Here is a 25,050-nt window from a genome sequence, read left to right on the forward strand (position 1 = left end):
GTAAGACCTTCTTCTTTAAAGCTATCTATGTAAGAATGCAAAATTACCTTAAAAACAGCGGGGTTCATGTTGACATCATTAGGAAGATTATACCACTGGGCACAGCGAACATCTGAAGGCTCTTTTTCCACGTAAGGTAAGTCATAAAATATCTCAGATGACAACTAGTTTGGGGCTATAGTTGAGCCACACTTCTGTGCTGGTTTTGTGTCAGGAGCCATGAGAAACAGCAACACAGTAATAGTAAAGTATCTGTGGGACAGTAATGTACATATTGACTGGACTGCCATCATCAACAGAACAGAAATTATCTGTAGCTCCACAGAAAATGGGACTACCTTCCCAGTTAACACTGCAATCAGAGTTCATGCCAACATTTGGGCAAAAGCTTAGGAGAAGCTTGAAGCTTCGTCAAGTCATAGTGATTGCAAGAAAACAGATGTCAGTTGTTCCCCTTTTTCTCTGTGCTTTTGGGAAGTCTCAAAATGGTGGTGCTGGAATAGCTATAATATGCTGTGTTTTGAATCTCTGAGCATGTTCACTGTTTCTCTTGGGGGGGGGGGGGGTGCATTTTTGGTGCTTCAGCAGAAGTTAGGATAGATAAAAAAAGCACTCCAGCAAAAAGTCATGAAGAAAAGGCACCTTGTTCTGCCAGAAATGTGGGACCATTTGTAATATCATACAGGTAGCAAAAAGAGAGAGAGGCATACTTCTCTTCTTGTTTTTGGAAGCATGTTCTTACTGATGTTTATGTACAGTGGAAAAGGAATTTGTTGTTAAATTCTGCAAAATTACAACAAAATCACTATCCATTGAAAATGAACATCACCTTTACCAAGTAAATGTAGTTTCAGTTTTCAGCACTAAGCTAGTGGTAAAACAACCTTACCTTAACAGTAAAACATCAAAACTTGGGAATACATGGTAACAGAGGCTTATTTTTCCTACATTTAGGTAAGAATTTGCCTCTGTATCTTTTGTAACGAGCTAGTGGGTTTGTATGAAGTACCTACAGATATGTAGCAAGATTTTTCTAACTGAAAAATGTTAGATGTATTTAGAGAAGGTTGGGAATGTAATTTAGGTGCCTCCATTTACGAGGCCTGTTGTAGACTAAGTAGGATAATGTCTGCAGAACACGCTATTTGAATACAGCCATATGCAAAGTGGATCGTTAATAGGTTTTATATTCGTTTTGAAATCTGTTCCTTGATGATTTTCCAATCATTTGGCCACAACTGTGAAGTGTTCCATAATAACTTCCAAGACGGTTATACAACAGTCACTTTTAAATTAATTGATTCTTTGCTAAATTGTTTGTTATAATTGAGGTATGTGAAAAGATATGAAGGTCGCTTCCAGAAAACTATGAAGCTGTTGTGTAATTGTCCTCAACTTGTACCATGCAATTTAACAACGCAGGAGGCATTTTTTTCAATATGATTCTAATATTTTGGATTTATATATTTGTTGTTTTATTTTTCTTAAAATTGGGCCATTATAATTCTTATATTTGAATGAAGGCTAATGGAATGATTATTCTGGCAGTAGTAAACTACTGAAAGTACTTAGGTTTGCAGCTGGATAAAAATTCCTGAGATTACACTGACTTTAAAAGCCATGCTATTAATGAATGTTCTAAAATTAGCCTCACTTGCTTGTTACATCTGTAAATTGGGCAGTCATACCAGCCATACTCATTTTTTTCCCTTAAGAGGAAACTTGGAGTAGAATTTATGGCAGTTAATTGCTTGGTTTCATTAATCACAAAAGCTTGACAGGAATATACAACAACCTCCTTGCTAGATGAAGCACTTACAGGAGATCTGTTTCTCTCTGTAAATAGTAGGCCCTTCAATATCAAAGAGACATCACACCAGCTCTTTTTTCCACACTTAAAAACTGTAGGTGTTTTTTTTTTTTTTTTTGGTTTGCCTTGTTAAAGAGGCAGCTCTTTGCAAGTGTAACATTTAACCTGCAGACTATTTTGACAGAACCCAATATGGTATTCCTGAAAGCACCCTAATAAAAACAGGAAGAAAAAAAAAAAGTAGAAGTACAAGCAGAGTCCTTTTACCTTAATTGTGCAGAAGAGTTTCAGGAGATAAGATGATGTTAAGAATTCTGGAATGGGAAGTTTGCTGAAGAATTTATTTTAATATACTGCTTGGCTTTGCACTGGGAGCTATCAATGTCACATAGTAAAATCAGTTTCAACATGTGGAGATGATCTTTTGTGATCGTTCACAGTTGAAGCAGGTAGTCTGTTTTCTCCAGGGGAAATGTACAGCAACCAATAACTGTCTTTTCTTTTTCTGGTTAGAATGTCAAGAATGTTCCCCATGTACCAATTTCTGCAGTAGAGCTATTCTATTCTCTGCTATTCTGATGCAGACAAAAATTATATCATACATATTTAGCTTGGATACATTTAGCTTGAATGTAAATGGCTGTTCAAGAACACTAGACTGTTGTAATTCTCTTTTACCAATGTGTATTTTGCTATGCTGGACAGAGTAAGCTTTATATATGTAATATATGTGTGTGTTCAAGGAAGGTAAGTAAGGAGAAAAATATTATCTCAGTCTCTTAACTTTGTGCTACTTAGTTTAATAATGTGTGTGTGAACTTTTATCTAGAGTGTTTTTTTGTCAGCATAGGGTGAGAATTGGTAAGCTAATAATTAACTACATGAAAAATTCTTTCAGGCTTGCACTATTTCACGAAGTCACTGATATGACTGAGAGTCCAATATCTTGCTGTCTCCTAAAGGGGCAGGCCAGTTTCCCTATCCTCACACTTGTTCTGCATTGCCATTACTTTGCACCATCACTGGTGCTATATGACCGCGCACTGAGCCATATCAGGGAGGTCAGCCACCTACTTTTCTGTAGTGTTTGTTTAGTTCTATTAACTAGCTTAACTAGCAAATGTTGTAGTCAGATGAAAGCCAATGTAAGGGAGAGAGCAAAGATAGGATCTTTGCTCTTGTGACTGGATCCAAAATTAGAAGTGGTGTTCCTGGTGGTATCAACATGCAAAAGTTGGTCAGAGGTTGGTTTGGAGAAATAAAACTGCATAGCTTTCCCCAGTCTGAAATTCTGTGGAGGACAAATTCAGAGTTACGTAACCAGGTTTGGTTTAGTTCAGAAGCGTTCTGCTGGTAACATGTTTTAGATGAATTGTAGAGCACTGAAAAGTATATATGGCAAGAAGAGGGAACCTGCTTTGTTTGCAGTGCTCTCACACAGACACACATACAGAACCCCTTTTCCTGCAAAACCTGTTGTTTTCATCTTCTGTCTTTCTCGCTTGAATGTCAGGTACTTTTTTTCAAATCCAGAAGCTATTTAAACTGATGCAAGGAGAGTTTGATGCTTTGTTTCCATTTCTGACCAGTGTGTTAATGGTATACTTAAATTGCATATGAATTTGCCCAAGATCTAGTCCTGGATTGTGCACAAGTATTTGTGTGGACTGTGCTTGCCTGTCCAATCTAAGTCTGTTGTTGTAAGGTCAGATTTATTAGTTCCATTACAAGTACAAATCTGTTGTCCCAAATTTGACCTAAAAATAAATAAATAAAAGAGAGAGAGAGGAGGACTTGTGCTTAAAAGAGAAGCTGATGTAAGTTGATAACTACTAGAATGAAGAGTTGCATGAATTAAAGTCATGGTTTCAATGTAAGCACTGCCTACTGACTGTTTTTATACTTACAGTGTATTTTTCATCTTTTATTATTATCAGGTTCCCTTATTCAAGTCCCTTCAGTTGAGAGGGGAAAACTTAGTAAAGTTCGCCTGGGATCACTCTCTTTGAAAAAAGGAGGAGAAAGGCAGTGTTTCTTATTTACAAAACACTTCTTAATTTGTACTAGAAGTTCGGGAGGAAAACTGCATCTGCTGAAAGTACGGATTTCACATTATGACTCTGTTTACAAAATGAAAATAAAAAAAAATCAGCCCAGCAAATAATTTATTGGTAAATTATGAGAAATGTCAATATTTTATTATTTTATGTTTTTAACCTGAGATTTTCATGTCTTCCTATAAACAGAAGTGAGATGATGCATGGTAATTAACTGCTGTATTTTCTTGTTATGTGAGGAACCAAAAAGAGAATTCAGCCAAAATTATTTCTAACTAAATGTTTTGCTCTTTTGGAGGAGGGGTAAAACTGGAGTTATAAGATTTTGGGGGGTTAGAAACACAACATTAGCATCTGTAGCTGTTTATGAGCTAGCACTGAATGCATGTGAGCTTTCAGTGCATAAGTCAGCCAGTCCAACTCAATGCAGTTACCAGGGGATATTTTACAGATAAGTAAGAAACCTCATTTAAAAAAAGCAGTTCTATTTTCCTAAACAGCATATTCTTTTACACTGAAACTTCTTATAAGAAAATTCTATAAACTATATTAGGTGAGAGTGTATTAGGGAGTCTCTTTCAGAACAGCTTATATGCTTTTTCACTTTGTACCTTTTAAATAGCTTAAATATTTCACAAAGTAAACTAAATGCAACTAAGCCTTTACAAAGATCTTGTATTAATTTGTTTTACATTTAGGAGAAGATGCTAAAATTTAGTTACTGAAACTTGTGAACAAGTCTGTATATGTGAGATAAACTGTATTGTGGTAAAACTGAAATAAATTTTGCATGTGTAAATACATTATTGAATTGTTTTGCTAAGATAAGTGCTACAATATATCAAATAATATATCTTGGTTTTTATTTATTGAGGGAAAATGGGCATTGTAAAATTGATATATCTTCCTAAAAGCTTAGAAATGTAAAATCTCTGACAAAATATATCAAAATTTAAAAACAACTGTAGTGAGAACTAGAAAATATGTCTAAATTTTTTGAAAAAATGTGCTTTATTTTCATAGACAGGAGGTGTTCTGTCTTTAATAGAGTGCATGCTGATTGAGGAGACAGAAGCAAGTGATGATGATTGTAAGTTACATTAAGCCATTACAGTTCTAAGTAGTTTCTTAAAATTGCTACCTTTAAATAGTCTTTATATAGTTGTGTACTCTTTCATGAAACCAGAGAAATACAGTGTTTAAAAACTCATTCAGTAGTAAAGGTGTGTGTCCTGGCTTGGATAAAGGTTTGTTTTGTTATTTTTGCTCTTGATGTTGACATCCCACATAAGATATTTAAGTAGGTTGGCTGAAGCAAAGTAGCAAATTATTTTCTGACTTCTACATATAAATTCACCATAAGGATCTTAGAAAGAAAATAATGGATATGTCTTGAAAGAAGAAACAGATAATTTGATTTCTTAACTACATGGAGATTGAGAGACTTGGTGGAATTAGAATTTTTTTTTCCTTGGACTCCCTACAATCCTTGACTGCAACCTTATTCCAATGAAATAACAAAATACATTCCCAAGATGATCTTATTGTTTATTCATTTTGGCTCCCAACCCACAGTTTTAGGCATGAATTGCATTTGAACTGTGAAAGTAGTTCCATTAAGTTCAGTGATGCTTCTTATGTGCTGTGAAAATATCAGCAGTGTGCATAGAAGTTTTCAAAGGACTTAAGTCTTACTTGGCATCAATTTCTCCTGACCCCCAGAATTGTACGTTCTATTACTTCATTTTACTTTTGGTGCATGTGAAATATTGAATGCCGCTTTTGTATCCCTATTTGGATTTTTAAACATCAAATAGATGTTTAAAGTAATTTCTATTGTAAATGAAATCATTTTCTCTGACCTGTAATTTGAAATCTCACATTTTCACTTTTTTTCATTTTTCTGTCTCTGACCACAAAGCAAAAGGTTCTGGGCAGATGTTTGGACATCTTGAGTTCAAGCTTGTAGTTGAACCTACAGATGCTCCTCCATTTACTGTTGTCCTTTTAGCCCCTTCACGACAGGAGAAAGCCGCATGGACAAGTGATATAAGCCAGGTAGCCTACTCTGTTCTTTATCTTATTTGTTACAAGATCTTATTTTATTCTGAGTTTCAGAAAACTAATCCAAGACAGGCTTGTCAGTTCTTTTTTGGAGGGCTAATTTGCTGGGATGTGTATCAAAAAACATTACATGAAAAACTTTGAATCTGATTCGTCAGTGAAATATGTTTTTCAATAAAAAAGGTGGGATATAAAACACAGACTAGTCAGTTGACTGGCATTAGTATTAATTGTTAATTATTAGCATTTTGCCAGTCATTTTTATGTCTACAAAAAGCTCATCTAGATATGTATTTTGGTTCAGGAAGGTTAATGCTTATTCATTTGTAACTTTCAAACAGAAATGGATCAAATTTCAATCAAAATGGATTTGCATGTTTTGATTCTGCATGCAGCAGTAATGAATACATAGATCTGTCACAGTGTTGAATTTGAATCCTGTGCTCTGTTAATTTTAAGAGAAGGAAATGATCAGACAAATATCAGCCTGGTTTTTGATTGTTTTTTTTTTTTTTTTTTTTTGTCTGTGTGCTAACACTGATGGCAACATCTGTGGATGCATTATTGTGGTAATGAATAGAAACTGCTTAAAACTAGATATTCTGAGTTGTTTTCTTCTGGTCTAATAGTTTTAAAGGAAAAAAAAGATGGAGATAAAATTTTCAAAATCTAAATCTAGTACAGGTTGAGAGCCTCAGTCTCACTGTAACTCACTAGATACAGATCTTACAGGCAGATGTGGTTTGAACATTTTTAGCTATATGAAATTTCAGTGAATTATGTTGTTCCATTGATACTTAAGGTGTTAGAATGATTTGCTGAGGAATAAAGACCCTTTAAAAGTGACCCTTTTAAAAAGTTAAAAAACAAGCAAGTTATTTTATTGTTAAATTCCTTTTAAATTTGTATGAGAATTTTGAAAAATCCTTTTTATTGTCATAAAGAAGTAGCATAATACATATGTAAAATTAGGTGAATAAATTAGAAAGCATTATAGAGAAAAGAGTTTTGTACTTTTTTGGGTCTGGGACTTGTTGCAGGCCTTATAAGCTGACTCCACTGGCAGTCTGCTGGCATTCAAGAGCAAGGCCTCTTGCGCTGTGATATCTCTATTTGCTCAATATTAAGACATTACAGTCTCTCACTCACTTTGTCTATAAGTTACTCTAACTCTTGCAGTATGACTATTTGTTTTCCAAGCTGAACACTCTTTCAAGAAGTGCTAGAGATACATAATTTTGTTCAGCTTCAAGGAAACACCAAAAGAAGTTTCACTTCCAACTCAAAATACTTAGTCGTGTGAAAAAAAGACACCGAGCTGAATAGTGTCAGTGTGGTGGTAAAGATCTATTGATCTGAATGTGCAGATCAAAAGTATAAAACTAGAGAATCATGTTCTCTCCAGTTCCATCACCATTTGTTTTTATTTTATAAAAATGCTCTTACCAATCAGTTCACACTCTCTGAAAGCTATGCTTTAGGCTCACAGTGATGTGGAAAAATATGGGAGTAAGTCCGTTTGTGCTGTGTTTTTATTTTAATGATTTTCATTCTTCATTTTCACAGTGCATTGATAATATTAGGTGCAATGGTTTAATGACCATAGTGTTTGAAGAAAACTCTAAAGTCACTGTGCCACATATGATCAAGTAAGTGCAGCATTTTTTCTCAGGAAATAGTTTGTTTTGGCTTTAATAAAAGTTTAAAAAACCAATATGTGTAATTGGAAATTGAAATATTTTAATATATATATTTTTAAAATCTGTTTAATAGCATTGATTCTACTTCTTTCTTTTTTTTTTGATGTTGCATTCAGTTGTGTTTCAGGTGACTAATTTTAACTCTGTTCACCTAGAAGTTCATACAAGTGAATATTTACTCTTTGTGATACCATTTATAACTTTAATAGATTTTAAATGTCTGCAAAATTTAAGAGAGTACAAAAAAGTATCATTTTTTGAAGTACTTCAACCAGAATTTTCTTTTCCTTTTTTTCCTCTCCTTTCTGAAGTTCCATAACTTTAGTTGATCACATGAAGTTGATCACATCATTATTCAGAAACCTACTTCCACCATCCTTGGACTCTCTTTCATGATTTATTTTCATAAATTGTCATTTTTGTTCATAGGCAGCAGTATGCAGTACCTGTTCCTGAATTTCTAACACAAGAATACCTCTGGGATCCTCTGCAGTTCTGCATTTACTTGGCTCTTATCTGTTGTTATCCAGTGTAAATGTTAAGGAATAGAACGACACACAACTATTTCCTTTCTTATTGCTATCTATCGCTAGGCCATTTCTCCCTCTTGAATGTACTCTGTACATGAAGGTTTCTCAGATATCTTTTTAATGATTAGAGTATCCTCTTTCTCTTAATTTAGAAATTAAATAAAGACATTTTTATCTAATACATATGTGTGCATACAGTGCTGGGTAGATACCTTTATCCCTAGAAAGAAGGCATTTTGTTGTCTTCATTTTTATTCCAGAAATTTTTTAGTCTGTGAATAAGTCCACTACCTGCTGAATGTGAACAGAATGTTTATTAGTTTTCAAAATGTAGAGTACAGTAAGATCCTAATGTCAAAGTCAAGAAATGCTAATCCTCAAAAAAATATATATAATTTGTTAAGAATATACACAAATCCAGTGTTCTGTTTCAGAGATTTTGCTCATCTGCTTGATTTTAGCATATATTGACTTTTAAAATAAGGTAGTAAGTCAAAGGTCTTTAGAGGAATGTATTTGGATAAGCCAAACAATTTGTTGACACTTTTCTGAAGACCCAACTCAATAAAGATGAACTGTTTTCAATTTAGTGAAGTGTAGAAGTAGGTGGGATGTCTTGATGCTGTTCTGAAATATCAGAAAATCTGATCTTTCATCTCGAAAACCTCAGGCAGTGTTAAAAGATGCTTTGCTTCGTTTCCATTCCATTTTTCCATAAACTGAGCTTTTAACTAGATAAAATTAAGCAAACCTTAATTTGGGGGGCAGTTGGAAGGAAAAAAAAATCATGGGAGTTTTTTAAGTAATTTTTGGAGCCTAAATCCATTTTGCCAATGAGCCTTAAGCTTAGCTAAGGGGGTAATTTTGCTCTCTGGGGTCCTTTTATATATAAAACAAGATCCCATCAGAAGAAATTGTGAATAGTCCACAACTACTCTATAACTCTATAGAGAGTTTGTCTAACTAGAAGTCTGCATGCCACATGATCCTGAAGGAGACAAAAGGGAATTAACACTTCTGAAAAAAATGCCTTTTTGAATTATTTGGTATATTTGGATCAAATCTAATCAATCAACATATTAACCAAAAGTGCATTTTTCAGCAAACAGATTATTTTCCAACAGTAAAATGAAAATGACCCTATTTATCACATAAATAACAACTGAATGGAAGTAGGTTTCTTTAGAAATTAAGCATTTTCTTGTATTGATAAAGTACCAAAGTTCAGTATATGTTTCCAGCTTCTGTGATGACAAAAGTAACTGAAATTATATAACTCCTGGACCATAATCATTTTTCCTCTTTAACGAAGTGGTCTTAATTTAATCTTTGTGTAGATCTGATGTGCGCCTTCATAGAGATGACATTGATATCTGTTTTAGCAAAACATTCAATTCCTGAAAAGTACCCCAGATTCGTTATGCAAGTGTGGAATGCCTTTTGGAGAGGTTAACCAACTTGCGATTTCTGAGTATTGATTTCCTGAATGCTTTCCTACATACCTACCGTATATTTACCACTGCATCAGTTGTACTGGCAAAACTTTCAGACATATACAGAAGGCCTTTCACTTCCATTCCAATCAGGTAAGCTCTTTTTTTCTTCTGTCCTCATTTTCTAGCAGAAGTATCTGAACTTTGTTTGCTACTTTTTTTTTTTTTATCAGTAATGTCTTTATTGCATAAATGATTGAAGAACCACCTTTTTCTTTCTTTTTTAAATAGGTGGCCAGTTTCTAGATAAGTCTATCTCAGCTTTCTGCTCTGGCTTTGAGGGCTCAGTGACATACAGATCTTGCATGCATGTTTGTAAATGTTTCCGCTTCAATCTATTTGGCATTGTTATCATGTTGCTTTTTTGTTTCTTACTCTCAGGTCTGTGGAGTTATTTTTTGCTACCAGTCAAAACAAGAGAGGAGAGTACCTTGCTGATTGGAAGTTACTGCATCTTTGTCGCAAATTTTCTTCTCCTCCCCCATTGTCCCTCTCCAGAACTTCCTCACCCATCAGAACACGAAAATTGTCACTGACCTCACCACTGAATTCAAGGATGGGTGCCCTTGATCTTTCTGCTTCTTCTGTCGCAAGCAATCCTACCTCAACCTACAGTCTGGCCACCTCCCCTCTGCCAACGAGCAGCAAAGTGCCACTGGACCTCAGCAAAGGGCCCTCATCCCCCAAGCAGAGCCCCAGCTCCATAGAGGACAGCTTGGAGAACCCTCGCATTGACCTCTGCAACAAGCTGAGGAGAAGCATTTGAAGAGGTATTATATAACTGCAGAGTAGTAAGCAATACTTTTGGCAAATACAGTAGTCAGCAATGTAAGCTATGTCAAATACTCTGTCATCCCTTTCTGCTGTGGTAGAGGCTATGATGCACTGTAGTTTCCACTGCTTTTCTGCTGCTGCCACATGTGTGTTTTAGTAGGAATAGCAGTCCCATACTGCTTCAACTGCAGCAGAGTGATACAGAGAAAGGCAGGTGGAAATATTCTGTCCTCCAAGATACTAAAATCCTCAGTGGGATGCCCTTTACATGGAGTAAAATATCCAGACAAATGATTTATGTGATGTTTTTGCTACATTGGTGGCATTCATGTCAATTGCCAAAAGTTAGATGAACTGCTCCTGTAAAAACATCTGTTTTCTTCTGTGGACTGTGTAAAGCACTTGAAAATAGATGTCTACTTTTAGAGAGTCAAAGTTAGCTGAGATAAACCTTACTGCAGGAATCTAAGATAGGGTATGAAAGGGTATGTAAGCATGTACTTGGTTCACATTGGTCTTTGGGGATGTTGAGATCAAGCTCAAGCATCTTCTGGAATAGAAGTGAATTGTAATTTTTTTGTTGCATTAAATGGAAGATGCAAAAATGCTGCTTTGTTTAAAAAATACTTGTTTAGAAATGATCCTGCATCACCTGACTCACCTGCATTACCTGACATCCAAATACCTGTGGTATTTGGACTGTAAAGCTGAGGACAATATAGCTCAATTTTACTTCTCTCTACTGATGTTTTGAAATAAGTTCCCTAGAATGACATTTGGTGGTGTTTTATGCAAAAAGATTGCCTTTACAAGATGTAGTATACTGTTTAATAAGAAAACATTTAAGCTAACAAGTTAGCTTAGCATTAGAGGATATAGGCTTGCCCCTATTTTATTCTTTAACAAATTGCTAGTTGATGGTTATAGCAGACCATAATTTTCTGTTGAGATTTTGTGCGCTGAATGTTTTAAAATGAATTGCACAACTATACATTCAAAATGCGTAACTATAGTATTTACTATGTAGAGTTGGCCAAATCTTTCTTTTACACCAGTGTAACCCAACTGAAATCAATGTGATTGCACAGTGTGTCCCAAATATATAGACCTTGCATTCAAAAGAGCTAAAGAAAGGTAATTGTAATCTTAGATGTAACTAACTAACTTCATTGTTGTTAAATTGTAAATTAAACTGGTAAAGAATAGGTTCTGGCCAAATGACAGTACCGGGCATTGCTGCAGAGGAGTTCAGATTTTGCATTCTAGTCTATTAGATCTTGAAGTGTCATTTATGCAGCATGAGGAACACTTGGAAATGGCAGGAACCTCCTGTAAATGTTAAATTGCTGCATGTGCAGTGCTGCCTTTCGGCTTCAATTGCCTCGTCGTTACCTCGAGCGAGCACGGGCGCCACCACCCGGGAGCCCGGGCCAAATGAGCACAGACACCAATATGGTGGATGCAGCAAATGGCATTTATTGCAGGTACATCCGAACTTATATAGGGCGCCTGTGTGCGGAAGCGCGCCCCGTAGCCAATAGCGTTAACATCGCCTTATACGGGCACGTGCCCATCTCCCCTGCACGTGCCCATCTCCCCTATTCTTTCCGCATAGCACGAGATCTTCCGACCGCCGTACCCTACATCTCCCCCTCCCCTAGACATCCTATGTCAACGTAAACGTCCCATGTTAACCCGAACATCCTATGTTAACCTAAACATCACTACTTTGAACAAATTAGGCACGACAAAACGGGCATGCCGCAAAAGATGCCTACTAACACTATTATAGCTATTAATCCAAACCTCCATAACCAATCCCAATTGAACAATAACAGGATAACACACAAGTGCGGTGGCCTTTTCTCATCGCGTCTACGAGGGTTTCGCTCCTCCGGCTTCCTCGTCTCCTCCAGACGGGCATACGGGTTGCGAGGATGTCCCACAATTCGGTCCTGTAAGAGAAGACTTGCAGCCGCTATTAGTCTTAAGGTCCGGCCTCACCCATCTTGCCGGCACCCATTTGATTATTCCCTGCCGTCGCACAGCTGCATAACCCCTTCCCTGGGTTACCAGGTCCCAGCCGGGTTCCCAAACCCCCTGTTCCGGGAATCTGACCAGAACTGGAGGTCCATCCTCCATAGCCGCGACCGCCCAATGTTTATCTATTGACGTCTTGTTCTCGTCACCCCGGACAAAGTGGTTTAGCGAGTATAACGCTCGCATTAAAATTTCTGGTTGCTTCACCACGGGGATTCCTTGGGGATGTCCTTCCCCCTCCCCAAGAACCCTAATCTTCTCTTTGAGTGTTTGGTTCGCTCTCTCAACAATAGCCTGCCCCTGACTGTTGTATGGGATTCCGTGTACCAGACGGATCCCCCACTTCTCGGCCCAGTCCTGTGTGGACTGAGCCGTGAAGCAAGAGCCGTTGTCTGTCTTGATGATGTGTGGAACACCTAACCAGGCAATGACAGTAGTCCAGTGTTGCTGTGCGGCACGTGCAGTCACCTTGCGGTGCTGCATAGCCATGATTATCCCACTGTGCGTATCCACCGTGACGGCCAGCCATAGTTGCGGCTTCAAGAGAGGGCAGAGGGTAAAGTCAGACTGCCATATTTGATTCGCCTGCAGCCCTCGTGGGTTGACTCCTGCTCCCCAAAGGCTTGACCGCTGGCAGTACGGGCAAGCTGCCACCATGTCTCTAGCCGCCGCTAGTGGGATCCCGCAATGCTTTGCTAACGCTTTGGCTCCTATATGTAGGTACTCGTGCACCTCTCGGGCACGTGCAGCAGTCCAAACCCCTTTTGCAGCCTCATCAGCTTTCTGATTGCCTTCTTGGTAGTATCCCGCTAGGGAGTCATGGCTTCTTACATGCACAATGGAGGCCGTGGCCGTTCTATACTGTAACGCTTCCTCCAGCATGATTGCTATTGGGGTTCCTGCCCATCCGGGGGCGGCCATGTTAAGCAGTAGCTTATAAACAAACATTGAGTCAGTAACTATGTTCACATGCTGTCCCGGCCAGATTCTCAAAGCATGAGCGACCGCAGTAGCTTCCAGATATTGTACAGTACTGCCTGGTACGGTAATCCTGACCCTTTCCCAGGTAATATCACGCCATACTACAACAGCTGAGTCAGTCGTGGAGGAGGCATCGGTGAAGACCGTAAGGCCCTCCCTCGGCTCGCTCAACACTCGTGGGGTGCACTGTAGTGCAACGAGTGGCAGGTGCCGGTATAGTTCCAAGGCAGGGCCATGTTTCACCTCCCCAGGGTACCCTTCTATGGCCACGAGCAGACTGCTTTGCTTTTGCATCGCTTCATCCCATAATTCCTTTTTAATTGGCACCCACACCGCAGTCGGTTCAACGCCAAAATGTCTAATGCATGCGGCCCTGCCTTTAATGATTAGCTTAGCCATCGCCGTTAAATAGGACATGTAGGCTGTTGTCAGTTGTTTGGACAAGATCCACCATAGGGCATGTGGTCTCTCGGGGTTCCCTTGTCCTAACAGCCCCACGGCTCCCCTTTTTGTTACATTTAGGTATAGTTCAACAGGGTGCGCCGGGTCCCACCTGCAAAGGTGGCTTTCAGAGGCTAGGCTTTCGAGGGCCTCGAAAGCTGCGGGCGTCAGTTCCCGCTTCCCCCATGGGTGCTGGCCCTTCAGCAGTTCGAACAACGGTGTCATGAGGTCGGTAGGTATGCCAACCAAGGCACGCAACCATTGAATCGCCCCTACCAACTTCTGAACATCATGCAAGGTTCTCACCTCCAGGTCAAGTTTGATCGGCTGTGGACGGACGGTTTCAGGAAGGATTTGCGTCCCTAAGTAAGACACCAAACTACCTCTCTGCGTCTTTGCCTCCTGAATATACAGCCCTTCCTGCTGTAGATGATCAACCACCTCCTTTTCCAGTTTGTCAGTAGCCTGCTGCGTGGCTGTAGCCAGCAGCAAATCGTCCATGTAATGGATGATCACCGCCCCGGGGTGGCGGTCACGAATGGGTTGCAATGCTTGGGCCACTAACCTCTGGCAAATAGTTGGGGAGTTTTTCATCCCCTGAGGGAGCACCTTCCACTGATATCTCTGCGCTGGCTCTGTCAGGTTCGCAGCTCGGACTGCAAAGGCAAATTTCTCACAGTCCTGAGGGGCCAGTGGGATTGAGAAGAAACAGTCTTTGATGTCCATTACCACGACCGGCCATCCTCGAGGGATCGCCGCGGGTAGTGGAAGCCCCGGCTGAAGAGCCCCCATGTCCTTCATTCTCTTATTTACCTCTCTTAAGTCATGTAGCAATCTAAACTTACTTTTATCCTTCTTTAGAATGACAAAGATAGGCGTATTCCATGGGCTCAGGCTCGGCTCTAAATGTCCTTGATCTAATTCGCGTTGTATAATGGCCCGTGCGGCCACCAGCTTCTCTTGAGTTAAGGGCCACTGCTCTACCCACACCGGCTCCTCTGTTTTCCATTTCAAGGGAATGGCCTTGTTAGGGCTCAGCAGGTAAGCAGTGGCCCCTACGCTAAATTTGTCAGGCGAATGCCGAGTTGAGCCAATACGTCACGCCCGATTAGGGATTCCTGTATTGTCACTATGAATGGGCGGACAATCGCTTGCATGGGGGGCCTTCCTGGGTCCTCTAATTCACACGCCAGAGGCACAGCACTGCATCGCGCGTCCGTTGTTCCCCCCACCCCATCTAGCAAGCCCGCTGGGGATGCCGGCCAGGTGGCCGGCCAGTTGCTTTCTGGTATGCACGTTACATCTGCCCCTGTATCAATTAACATTGTGAGCTCTAATATCCTTGGGGTCACCAGCGGGGGGCCGTGAAGGCACACCTTAACACGGGGTCTCTGCTGGCAGCCTAGGACCAGGGCCACCTGGCTTCGTTCTCCTCTTGTTGTCCTTGTCCTCCCTCCCCAGGGTGCCCCGTCGGATACGCCCTGGGGCTCTGCTTCCACCCTCCTTGGGGGGGGGCGCGCACTCGCGGAGAAGGGCGGCCCCCCCTTGCCCCTCCCCGCCCGGAGTTTCCCTGCGACCTCCGGCAGTCTCGAGCCCGATGCCCTTTGGCCGTCAGCTCCCCCACGGAGTCCCCCCCCCGGGAGGAGGAGTCGTCTGACCCCTCCCCCGCCTCCTCTCTCAACATCGACAAAGGCGCTGGCCGTCTCCCGGCGGCGCCATGAACCCTCTGGGGGGCCCTCCGAGGCGGTTCATCCTCTTCTGGAGGGTATTGAGGTCGCAGGAGCATCCCTGGAACCCAATCTCTGGGGTCGTCCACTACTATCGGCATCGGTGGGGCTGTCGGGACTAGACGTTCCCCTTGATTTACGTGGCCGCCACCTCCCGGATCGTGCTCAGTAGGGGACTGGTCTAACCGCCGCCCCGCGGCCTGCAGTTCCTCCCAAGGGTACGCAGGGGGCCTCCCCTCCCCATCCCTGGCTGCCGGATAGACTTGTGGCGCTTCTTCCGCCCCCCCCATTCTCGGCTCTCCGGCCCCGGACTCCTTTCCACCGGCCTCTTCCCCTTCCCTGACCACGTGTCTCGGAGCCCCCGTAGTGTCGGTCACGCCCTCTGCCTCCCACGCGGTTTCCCAGGGCTCGCTCTCTTCCCGAGTTCTTTGTAAAAGTTGCCTGATAGTTAAAAGTTGCCTGATCAATTCTTTTGCCGATTTACTACTCATACTGTACTCCGCTAGTGCAGTAGTACAGTCTGCCCAATGCTGGGAAAACACAACATTCCCGGCATTGTGAATCGCCCCATCCTTTCAGGAGCCGCTCGATGCAGTTTCACAGAAACATCTCATTCCCGAGCACACACTAACACGACCTTCACCGTCGTCGCCCCATCCTTTCAGGAGCCGCTCGATTAACTGCACTAAGTTTCACAGAAACATCTAATTCCCGAGCACACGCTAACACGACCTTCACTGTCGCGCCTCCATGGAGTTCTCGCCGCTTCCCGGCCGCCCCGTCTTTCAGGAGCCGCCCGCCGAATCACGTCGGGGTCACCACTTGCTGCCTTTCGGCTTCAATTGCCTCGTCGTTACCTCGAGCGAGCACGGGCGCCACCACCCGGGAGCCCGGGCCAAATGAGCACAGACACCAATATGGTGGATGCAGCAAATGGCGTTTATTGCAGGTACATCCGAACTTATATAGGGCACCTGTGTGCGGAAGCGCGCCCCGTAGCCAATAGCGTTAACATCGCCTTATACGGGCACGTGCCCATCTCCCCTGCACGTGCCCATCTCCCCTATTCTTTCCGCATAGCACGAGATCTTCCAACCGCCGTACCCTACAGTGCAGTATCTCCAGAGCCTTTGGGAATCATCCTGCTGAAGGATTAGCACTCACAGAGCACGGAGAGGTTTGCAGCTGTGTTCCCCAGGAGAAGTTTATTTTGTCTGTGGCCAGTGTAGAATGTTTGAGGAAGGGGAGTGTGGGAGGCCAGACACGACTCCTGAAGGCTTCAATACGAGTCTAACAGAAATCACTTTATTCGCGTTACAGCACTCTATTTATCTACTACATTTCTGTTAAGTCATCTAGCCACGCGTACGCTTACATTGCGATTGGTTGCATACTACTGTCCACGCGTCTTCTACCGTACTAGGTTGGCTGTAGATATCGGGGCACACGTTTACATGATTGATTGGCCCGCACACAGTCCTCTATCCTGCACTGATAAGCTTGTTTACAGGTTCTTCCTCTCCTACTTCTGTGTTCTTCCAGCTGGTGACTTTCCCACGATCTTTTCGCCTTGGTCTTAGTCCGGCTCATCGTATCCGTCTTCTATCAGGAAGCCTCCGTTACTTAGATATGCTCCCACAGGGGAGTAAATTCAGTCTCCCAAGGAGAAGTGAGTATTAGGAGAAACACCAAATGCTAATTTGAATTTTTTCCGTCATGCATAGTGTGGATTCTTGGTTCGAAAGTTTTCTGGGCAAGGAAAGCAGTTCTACTAGGAACTACAACCTGATTTATTTAATGTATGTTCTTGTAAACAATTTCTTTTTAAAACATTTGTGTATAAATATATGTGTGTGGGTATGTGTATAAACACATATATATATTTCTACATATATTGCTACAAGCAGTGTTATATCATTCAATGTATTTTATCAGCTTTCTGACAATGATTTCTTTTCCCTCATTTGGGAAGCTGTCTTTCTGCTAATCTGTAGTTATGACCATTCCTTTATTATTCTTCTGATAGAAGCGCTCCTCCGTGGAGTAATGTGCTCTCTGGTGCTGCTCAGCAGTTTCATTGGAAGGTTTTGTAACTATATTGTTGAATGTAGTCATTCAACAAAGATTCTTTTCTCCAAGTTCTCGTCTGAAACCTGAGTTCAGGTATCCATTTTACACATGCATGTTCGGTTGACTTAATGTGCAGTCATAACCAAGCTATTTTTAAAACTGATAACTTGATGGTTTTCATCAAATATTTTATTTATGAGCTTTTGTGTGGTTACATCATTGGTACAAAACTTTCCCAGTCCTTTGCTATCCAGAAGATAATTATCGCAGAGGGTCCTTAACGCAAAATACATGACAATTTCCGAAAGCAATTCCATTTACCAAAAAAAAAAAAAAAAAAAAAAAAAGCAATACTATAAGAAACAGATTAGATAAAAACAATTTTAGATGTTAAATGGCATGCACAAGTACTAGGTTTGGTATAGAAATACTGGGATAAAGTGGTGTTAGTTAATGACCATTTTAAAAAATACCTTTGAACAAAGCCTTTCTATCATGTATACTCTTCTTACTACTGTAATCCAATACAGCCCCATTTGAAGCAGATCTCTTGCAGATCGTTGTTCATAAACTTAGAGCCCTGAATCAACCTGAAGTACTCTATATTCTCTGCAGATCCACTTCATGTTCATACATAAAATGAACTAATCTGTGCTTTAAAAAAAGTCTTTTGCTGAAATGACTGGAAGATATAGGTTTACATCTTTAAGCCACATATCTATGTTAAGATCTCATACCTATCATCTAATTCTTTGAATATGATTTGAAAAAAATATTTATACTTTTAATTAATTGCACATTATGAATAATCATTCCAATATTAACATTCATACTCTTTTAAAGCAGTAGTTTTGGAATCTGTGTCAGTGGACAGGACAATTCCTGAAAACACCTCAGCAGTGGATACCCCACGGCTTTCCCCATGTAGATCCCCTTCGACACCACATCATCTTCGCTACTGGCAGTCAGGAGGTAAGACACTGATGTTTCTTACCTTTATTGCTCACTTTAAAGAGATTAAATATTGTAGTTGTAATCTTTTCAGGATATTAGAAGTGAATAATCTCTGAACAATGTGTTTTACTTTTATTTTCCTTGTTTTTTTGATATAAAAAAGCCATGAGAGCATGAATAATGTTATTCCAGTTAATTAGCATGCTAATAATGAGAGTTGGAAGCATTTTGGGAGTTTGGATGTGCTGAAATGCTCTTTAAGAGCTGGAACTGGGTGTGCTTAGACTAATACTGAATTGGTTCTATTCTCACAAAATTCTCAAGACCTTGACAGATTTTTTCAGCTACTGATGGGGCTTATTTTGGGCACCATATGTAATTATGAAATACACAACACTCATTATTGTCAATGGGGAATGACTGTATCTGTTTGTGTGGCACTGAACATTTACAGATAGATATTAGATATTATTTGTTCCAGAATTGGAATAAATTGCTCAATTCAAGAGGAAAAGTGAGAGCTGGGTCTCCTTGAATATCTCTCACATAGCTCCTTGAAATCAGTAACAGAGCTGTGAGCTATGTCCATGAATGTTTAAAATGCTGCCATACCATATAAGCCAAATTTCAAGCCAGTTATTTCAGGCCTGGGATTAAAACGGAGCAGAATCTTCTCAGCCTTTAATAAGTCACGGAAACTAACACTTCAATTTTAAACCACTAGTAGTCTTTTGTTATTGGGTATGTTTACAGTGAGATGGCAAGATTTGGGGGGAACAATGTCAGATCATCTGAGACAAGTCAGAAGCAGTGTTCACAGAACTGCCTTTAGAGAATATTTGGTAAATACTTGGACAGTAACCTGGGAAAATTCGTAAATCTTGTTATCACTGAAGTTTGAATAGGTTAATAGTCTACACCATTTTTTCAGTAGTTTGTCAGTGTTTTCTTAGTCTGTTTGAATAATGCTTGTGCATCATCTTAGCAGTGTCTTAAGAATTTTGATCCACAGCAGACTTTATTATACCAACCCAGAAAAAAACTCAAATCACAAATATCATTGTGTTATTTTTCTTTCCCCTAATATGAAATCCTGTGACAGAGAAAATACAAAAGTTTACTAAATAGGAACATTAGTAAAGATTTCCAGTGTCATTGTTGTTTAGCCTGAATATAAAAATTCAAGCTGTGCCTAAGTTAATCTTTCTTTTCACTTTACAGTACAAACAGCTGACAACAGCCACTGCTCTGTTTCTCCTGCTTCTGCTTTTGCAATTGCTACAGCTGCAGCAGGGCATGGGAGCCCACCAGGTGAGAGAAATTTTAGTGCACAAAAGTGGGTAACAATAAGATATCTAAGTCTCAACAAGCAAATATTTCCTGTTTATTTACCTGAATCCTAAGTAGCCACTGATTTGTTTTATTTAATTTAATGGTGTTTTGCACTGGAGTCTTTCCTTTTGTGGGCTTTGTAGTACAACCTCCATATGTAACTGGAGAGGTAGCTTCCACTTATAAGGTCAGTACAAAAATATTTTAAATGTAATTCATTTAATGATATTTCTTAAAATTGTTTTAAATAACAATAATCTGTATTAAAGAAAAATACTATATTAGATCATTTAAGTTAATAAAAAATAATATTTGTCTCCATATGTTTCCTATTGGAGGAATTCAGACACTGGTTGAAACAACATAAAATTCTGTAATTTTGACTGTTATTGTGTTCATTTAAATATGTTGTTGAGTTGCATTCAAAAACAACTTGAAGTAAATTACAGATAAAGAAAAAAAGTAAGGAATTCCATTCACCAAGTTCTCTCTTAATAAAATATATATATATATATAGTTTTAAGCTCTACTGTTGCCAAAGAACTTAGAATCATAGGATCGCAGAATGCTTAAGGTTGGAAGGGACCTCTAGAGGTCATCTAGTCCAACCCCCCTGCACACGCAGGGTCACCTAGAGCACATGGCACAGGACTGCATCCAAGCAGGTTTTGAAGATCTCCAGAGAAGGAGACTCCACAACCTCTCTGGGCAGCCTGTTCCACTGCTCTGTCACCCTCACTGTCAAGAAATTTTTCCTTAAGTTCCTGTGGAACTTTTCATGCTTTAGTTTCTGGCCATTTTCTATATTTCTATCAGTGGCCACCACTGAAAAGAGGCCAGCACCATCCTCCTCACTCCCTCCCTTGAGGTACTTGTAGACACTGATTAGATCCCCTCTCAGCCTTCTCTTCTCCAGGCTGAACGGGCCCAGCTCCCTCAGCCTCTCCTCATAGGGCAGATGTTCCAGGCCCCTGATCATCCTTGTAGCCCTGCGCTGGACTCTCTCCAGCAGCTCCACATCCGTCTTGTACTGTGGAGCCCAGAACTGGACACAATACTCCAGATGTGGCCTCACCAGGGGTGAGTAGAGGGGCAGGATCACCTTCCTCCTCCCTAAGTGCAGGAGCTTGCACTTGGCCTTGTTGAATTTCATAAGATTTCTCACTGCCCAGTTATCCAGTCTGTCCAGGTCCCTTTGGATAGCAGCGCAGCCCTCTGGGCTGTCGGATACTCCTCCCAGTTTGGTATCATCAGAAAACTTGCTGAGGCAGCATTCCGTCCCTTCATCCAAGTAATTGATGAATAAATTGAACAGGACTGGACTGAGGACTGACCTCTGGGGGACACCACTAACCACAGGCCTCCAACTAGACTCTGCGCCACTGATCACCACCCTCTGGGCTCTGCCATCCAGCCAGTTGTTAATCCACCTGAGCATCCACTCATCTATCCCATACTTCCAGAGCTTGCCCAGGAGGATGTTGTGAGGGACGGTGTCAAAAGCCTTGGTGAAGTCAAGATAGACGACATCGACCACTCTCCCCTCATCTACCCAGCTGGTCATTCTATCATAGAAGGCTATCAGGTTAGTCAAGCAAGATTTCCCCTTGGTGAATCCATGCTGACTACTCTTGAGCACCTTCTTGTCCTTGATGTGCCTGGAGACAACGGCCAGTATGAGCCGTTCCATCACTTTTCTGGGGACTGAGGTGAGGCTCACTGGCCTGTAGTTGCATGGGTCTTCCTTCTTGCCTTTTTTGAAGACTGGCATGACATTGGCCTTCTTCCAGTCCTCTGGCACCTCGCCCATTCTCCAGGGTCTTTCAAAGATGATGGAGAGTGGCTTAGCTATGACTTCCGCCAGCTCCCGCAGCACTCTGGGGTGCATCCCATCAGGGCCCATGGATTTGTGGGTATCGAGGTTCCTTAGGTGCTCTCTGACCCAATCTTCCTCTACCCAGGGCAAGTCTTCCTCTCTCTAGGCTTCTTCTCTTGTCCCTAAGGCCTGGGACTCTAAAGGGCTGCCCTTGGTAAACACCAAAGCAAAGAAGGTATTCAGCAACTCTGCTTTTTCTGTGTTATTTGTAACCAGGGTGCCCATCCCGTCCGCCAGCGGACCCACGTTTTCCCTGATCTTCCTTTTCCTGTTAATGTATTTGAAGAAGTTTTTCTTGTTATTTTTAACATCCCTTGCCAGATTGCGTTCCAACCGCGCCTTAGCTTTCCTTGTCGCATCTCTGCATTCCCTGGCTACGTTCCTGTATTTCTCCCAGGGGGCCTCTCCTTTTTTCCACATTCTGTATGCCACCTTCTTCTGCTTGAGCATTGCCAGAAGCTCCTTGCTCATCCACGCAGGTCTCCTGCCCACTCTGCCTGACTTCTTACACACAGGGATGCACTGTTGCTGGGCGTGGAGGAAGTGCTGCTTGAAAACTGACCAGCTCTCTTGGGCCCCTCTGCCTTCTAGAGCTCTAGCCCATGGGATTCTTCTGAGGAGGTCTCTGAAGAGGCCAAAGTTGGCCCTCCTGAAGTCCATGGTTGCAAGGCTACTTATAGCCCTGCCTCCTCCTCGTTGGATCCTGAACTCCACCAACTCATGGTCACTGCAGCCGAGGCTACCCCTCACCTTTACGTCTCCTACAAGTCCCTCTCTATTTGTTAGCACGAGGTCCAGTAGCCCACCTCTCCTCATTGGCTCCTCCACAACCTGCATCAAAAAGTTATCATCAACACACTGCAGGAACCTCCAGGACTGCTTGTGCCTGGCTGTATTGTCCTTCCAGTTGATGTCGGGGTAGTTGAAGTCCCCCATGAGAACCAGGGCCTGTGACTGTGAGGCAACATCCATCTGACTATAGAAGGCCTCATCAACTTCCTCATCCTGGTCAGGTGGCCTGTAGCAGACACCCACCACAGTGTCTCCCACATTAGCCTGCCCTTTAACCCTTACCCACAAGCTCTCAACTTGCTCATCCTCCACTCCCAGGTTGAGCTCCATGCATTCCAGTTGCTCTCTCACATAAAGAGCAACTCCACCACCTCGCCTTCCCAGCCTGTCCTTCCTAAAGAGCACATAGCCTTCCATGGCAGCGCTCCAGTCGTGCGAGCTATCCCACCATGTCTCTGTGATTCCAATGAGATCATGTCGCTGGGACCGCACACAGATCTCCAGTTCATCCTGCTTATTCCCCATGCTTCGTGCATTGGTGCACAAACATTTCAGGTTTAAAACTTACATATTTATAACCTACATCTTAGTAAAAAGCATTTTCAGATTTAATGGAAATATATATTTACTGCAAGTCAACAGGCCTCAGTGAAACTGAGCAATAAATGTAAGTAAAAAGATTAAACAGCTTAGAGTGCTTTGGTACTTACACCCTCCTGCATTTTCTGCTGTGGTAGAACTTTTAGGCTGTTAAGATACCACCCTATCTTGGGGATTTGCCAGCCTCTTTCATTGTGCCTGCATGACAGAAGGAAGCATGAGAAAAGAGTGAGCAATGTTTTTCAAAGCAAAACATGAGAGCCAAGAGTTGGGGGCTTCCTGCTATATCACCTGCCTTAAAGTGACTGGCATGAGCTTTGTGCCTGTGTTCTTGTGGACTTCGGGAAGATTGCCGAAGTATCCAGGAAAATTTTGGGCTATCATGATCAAACCAATAATAATTTTTATTCCTGTCTTAAATTGGAATTATATTTATCTTTCTCTTAATCTCAAAATCTGTCAGCTGAATTCTTGTATTCTGTCATTGATATTTCTAGTCAAGCCTATTACCAAAAGGTTAATATTTTATGTTTGGCTAAAAGCGGCCATTCTCCTGGTTAATGTGTTTAAGAAAAAGTTTCTGCAGTAAAACTGACAAAAAAAGCTTCTCTCTGGGATAAATATGATAACTCCAGGCTGTAAACTGCAGTTTAAGCAGCTGAATCACCTGTTTTGCAATTTGAGCATTCTGGTAGCAATTAATCATGGAAGTTTAATGTTCAATTCTTTTTGTGCAGATTAGAGATGGTGGTATAGTTCCAGAGTCATGTAGTTTAAATTTGGGCAGATGAATTAATTTTATTTCTTTCTTATATGTGTTATCATAATTGTTTTTGTTTTTTTAAGGTCATCTACATCCTTTTTCCTCCCCTCAGGGGTCTAATGTCTCATTCACTGTATAGGATGAATTTTTTTTTGTTAGGTCTTGGTAGTAAATGCGATTTATGGGTTTTTGGGGTGAGGGAGGAGGGATTCTTTTGGGGGTTTTTTGTTTGTTTTTTGTTTTTTTTTTCCAATGGTTGCTCGTTGCCGTAGATATTGTGAAGCAGCAGAGCAATATGGGAAAAACAGGATGACCATGGAAGTGATAGTGCTTACCCTATAGACTAATTCCCAAGACCCACAAGCTCCAAAAATTGCTGTTATGCTGTCGCAGTCGTGGCGGCCAAACACAAACAACTGGGGTAGATGCAACGCAAACTACGCTTTATTGTTTTCCAAGTACATTATTGATACCAAGCTTTCCTTGTCGTGGCTGCTGCTTATTGGTGAGGACTACAAAGGACAGTAGCTAGTAACAGAGTTATGATTGGACGATTCTTAGCTTGGCCAGTTTCTGCTCCATGGCCAAAACCTCCTTAAACTTGTTAATAACTTTCTGCTGTCTCCGTGTGAATTCCCTATCTCATAGATACACTCTAATCTTTTCAAGGTTAACGTTCTCTGCTAAGGGAGCCATGGATTCCACAGACCAGCTGCAATCCCTGAGATTATGCAATCTAAAAATACAGAAACTCCTGTTTTTCTCAAGCAACTATAAGATAAAAGAAAAAGTATCATTGGGAGACACTAGAAATTTATAGCCTCCATTAAGGTGAGCTAAGTTATTTTTCACCTTGTGGGCTTATGTTCATGCTGTTCTTACGGTAGAAGAGTTTGTTGCTCTGATCATTAGTCCAAATTAATTTTTAAATCTTACAGGATTTTTTGCTCAAGCATTACATGAGTGCATGCAGAAGCCAGCTTTGGAAATAATTTTAAACAGTAGGGCATGCCTATGAGTTAGAATCCCAGGCATTTTACAAGTAG

At 41.2% G+C, this 25,050-nt stretch overlaps 1 protein-coding gene across 1 annotated transcript in view; it reads left to right on the plus strand.

Moving 5' to 3' along the window:
* Nucleotides 1-20,181, plus strand: part of LOC104574298 (ras-specific guanine nucleotide-releasing factor 2) — a 37,989-nt gene extending 17,808 nt beyond the window's left edge. The window contains 9 exon segments of the mRNA XM_088533151.1: nt 3,748-3,908; nt 4,891-4,957; nt 5,789-5,925; nt 7,498-7,580; nt 9,499-9,747; nt 10,036-10,424; nt 18,531-18,659; nt 19,863-19,952; nt 20,117-20,181. Of these exon segments, the coding sequence (XP_088389277.1) occupies nt 3,748-3,908; nt 4,891-4,957; nt 5,789-5,925; nt 7,498-7,580; nt 9,499-9,747; nt 10,036-10,424; nt 18,531-18,659; nt 19,863-19,952; nt 20,117-20,181 (1,370 nt within the window).
* The last annotated feature ends 4,869 nt before the right edge of the window (nt 20,182-25,050 follow it).

The sequence above is a fragment of the Tinamus guttatus genome, unplaced genomic scaffold (assembly GCF_059628265.1).
Source record: "Tinamus guttatus ecotype Peru unplaced genomic scaffold, ASM5962826v1 Tinamus_guttatus_pri_ptg000485l, whole genome shotgun sequence".
In the NCBI taxonomy this organism is placed as follows: domain Eukaryota; kingdom Metazoa; phylum Chordata; class Aves; order Tinamiformes; family Tinamidae; genus Tinamus; species Tinamus guttatus.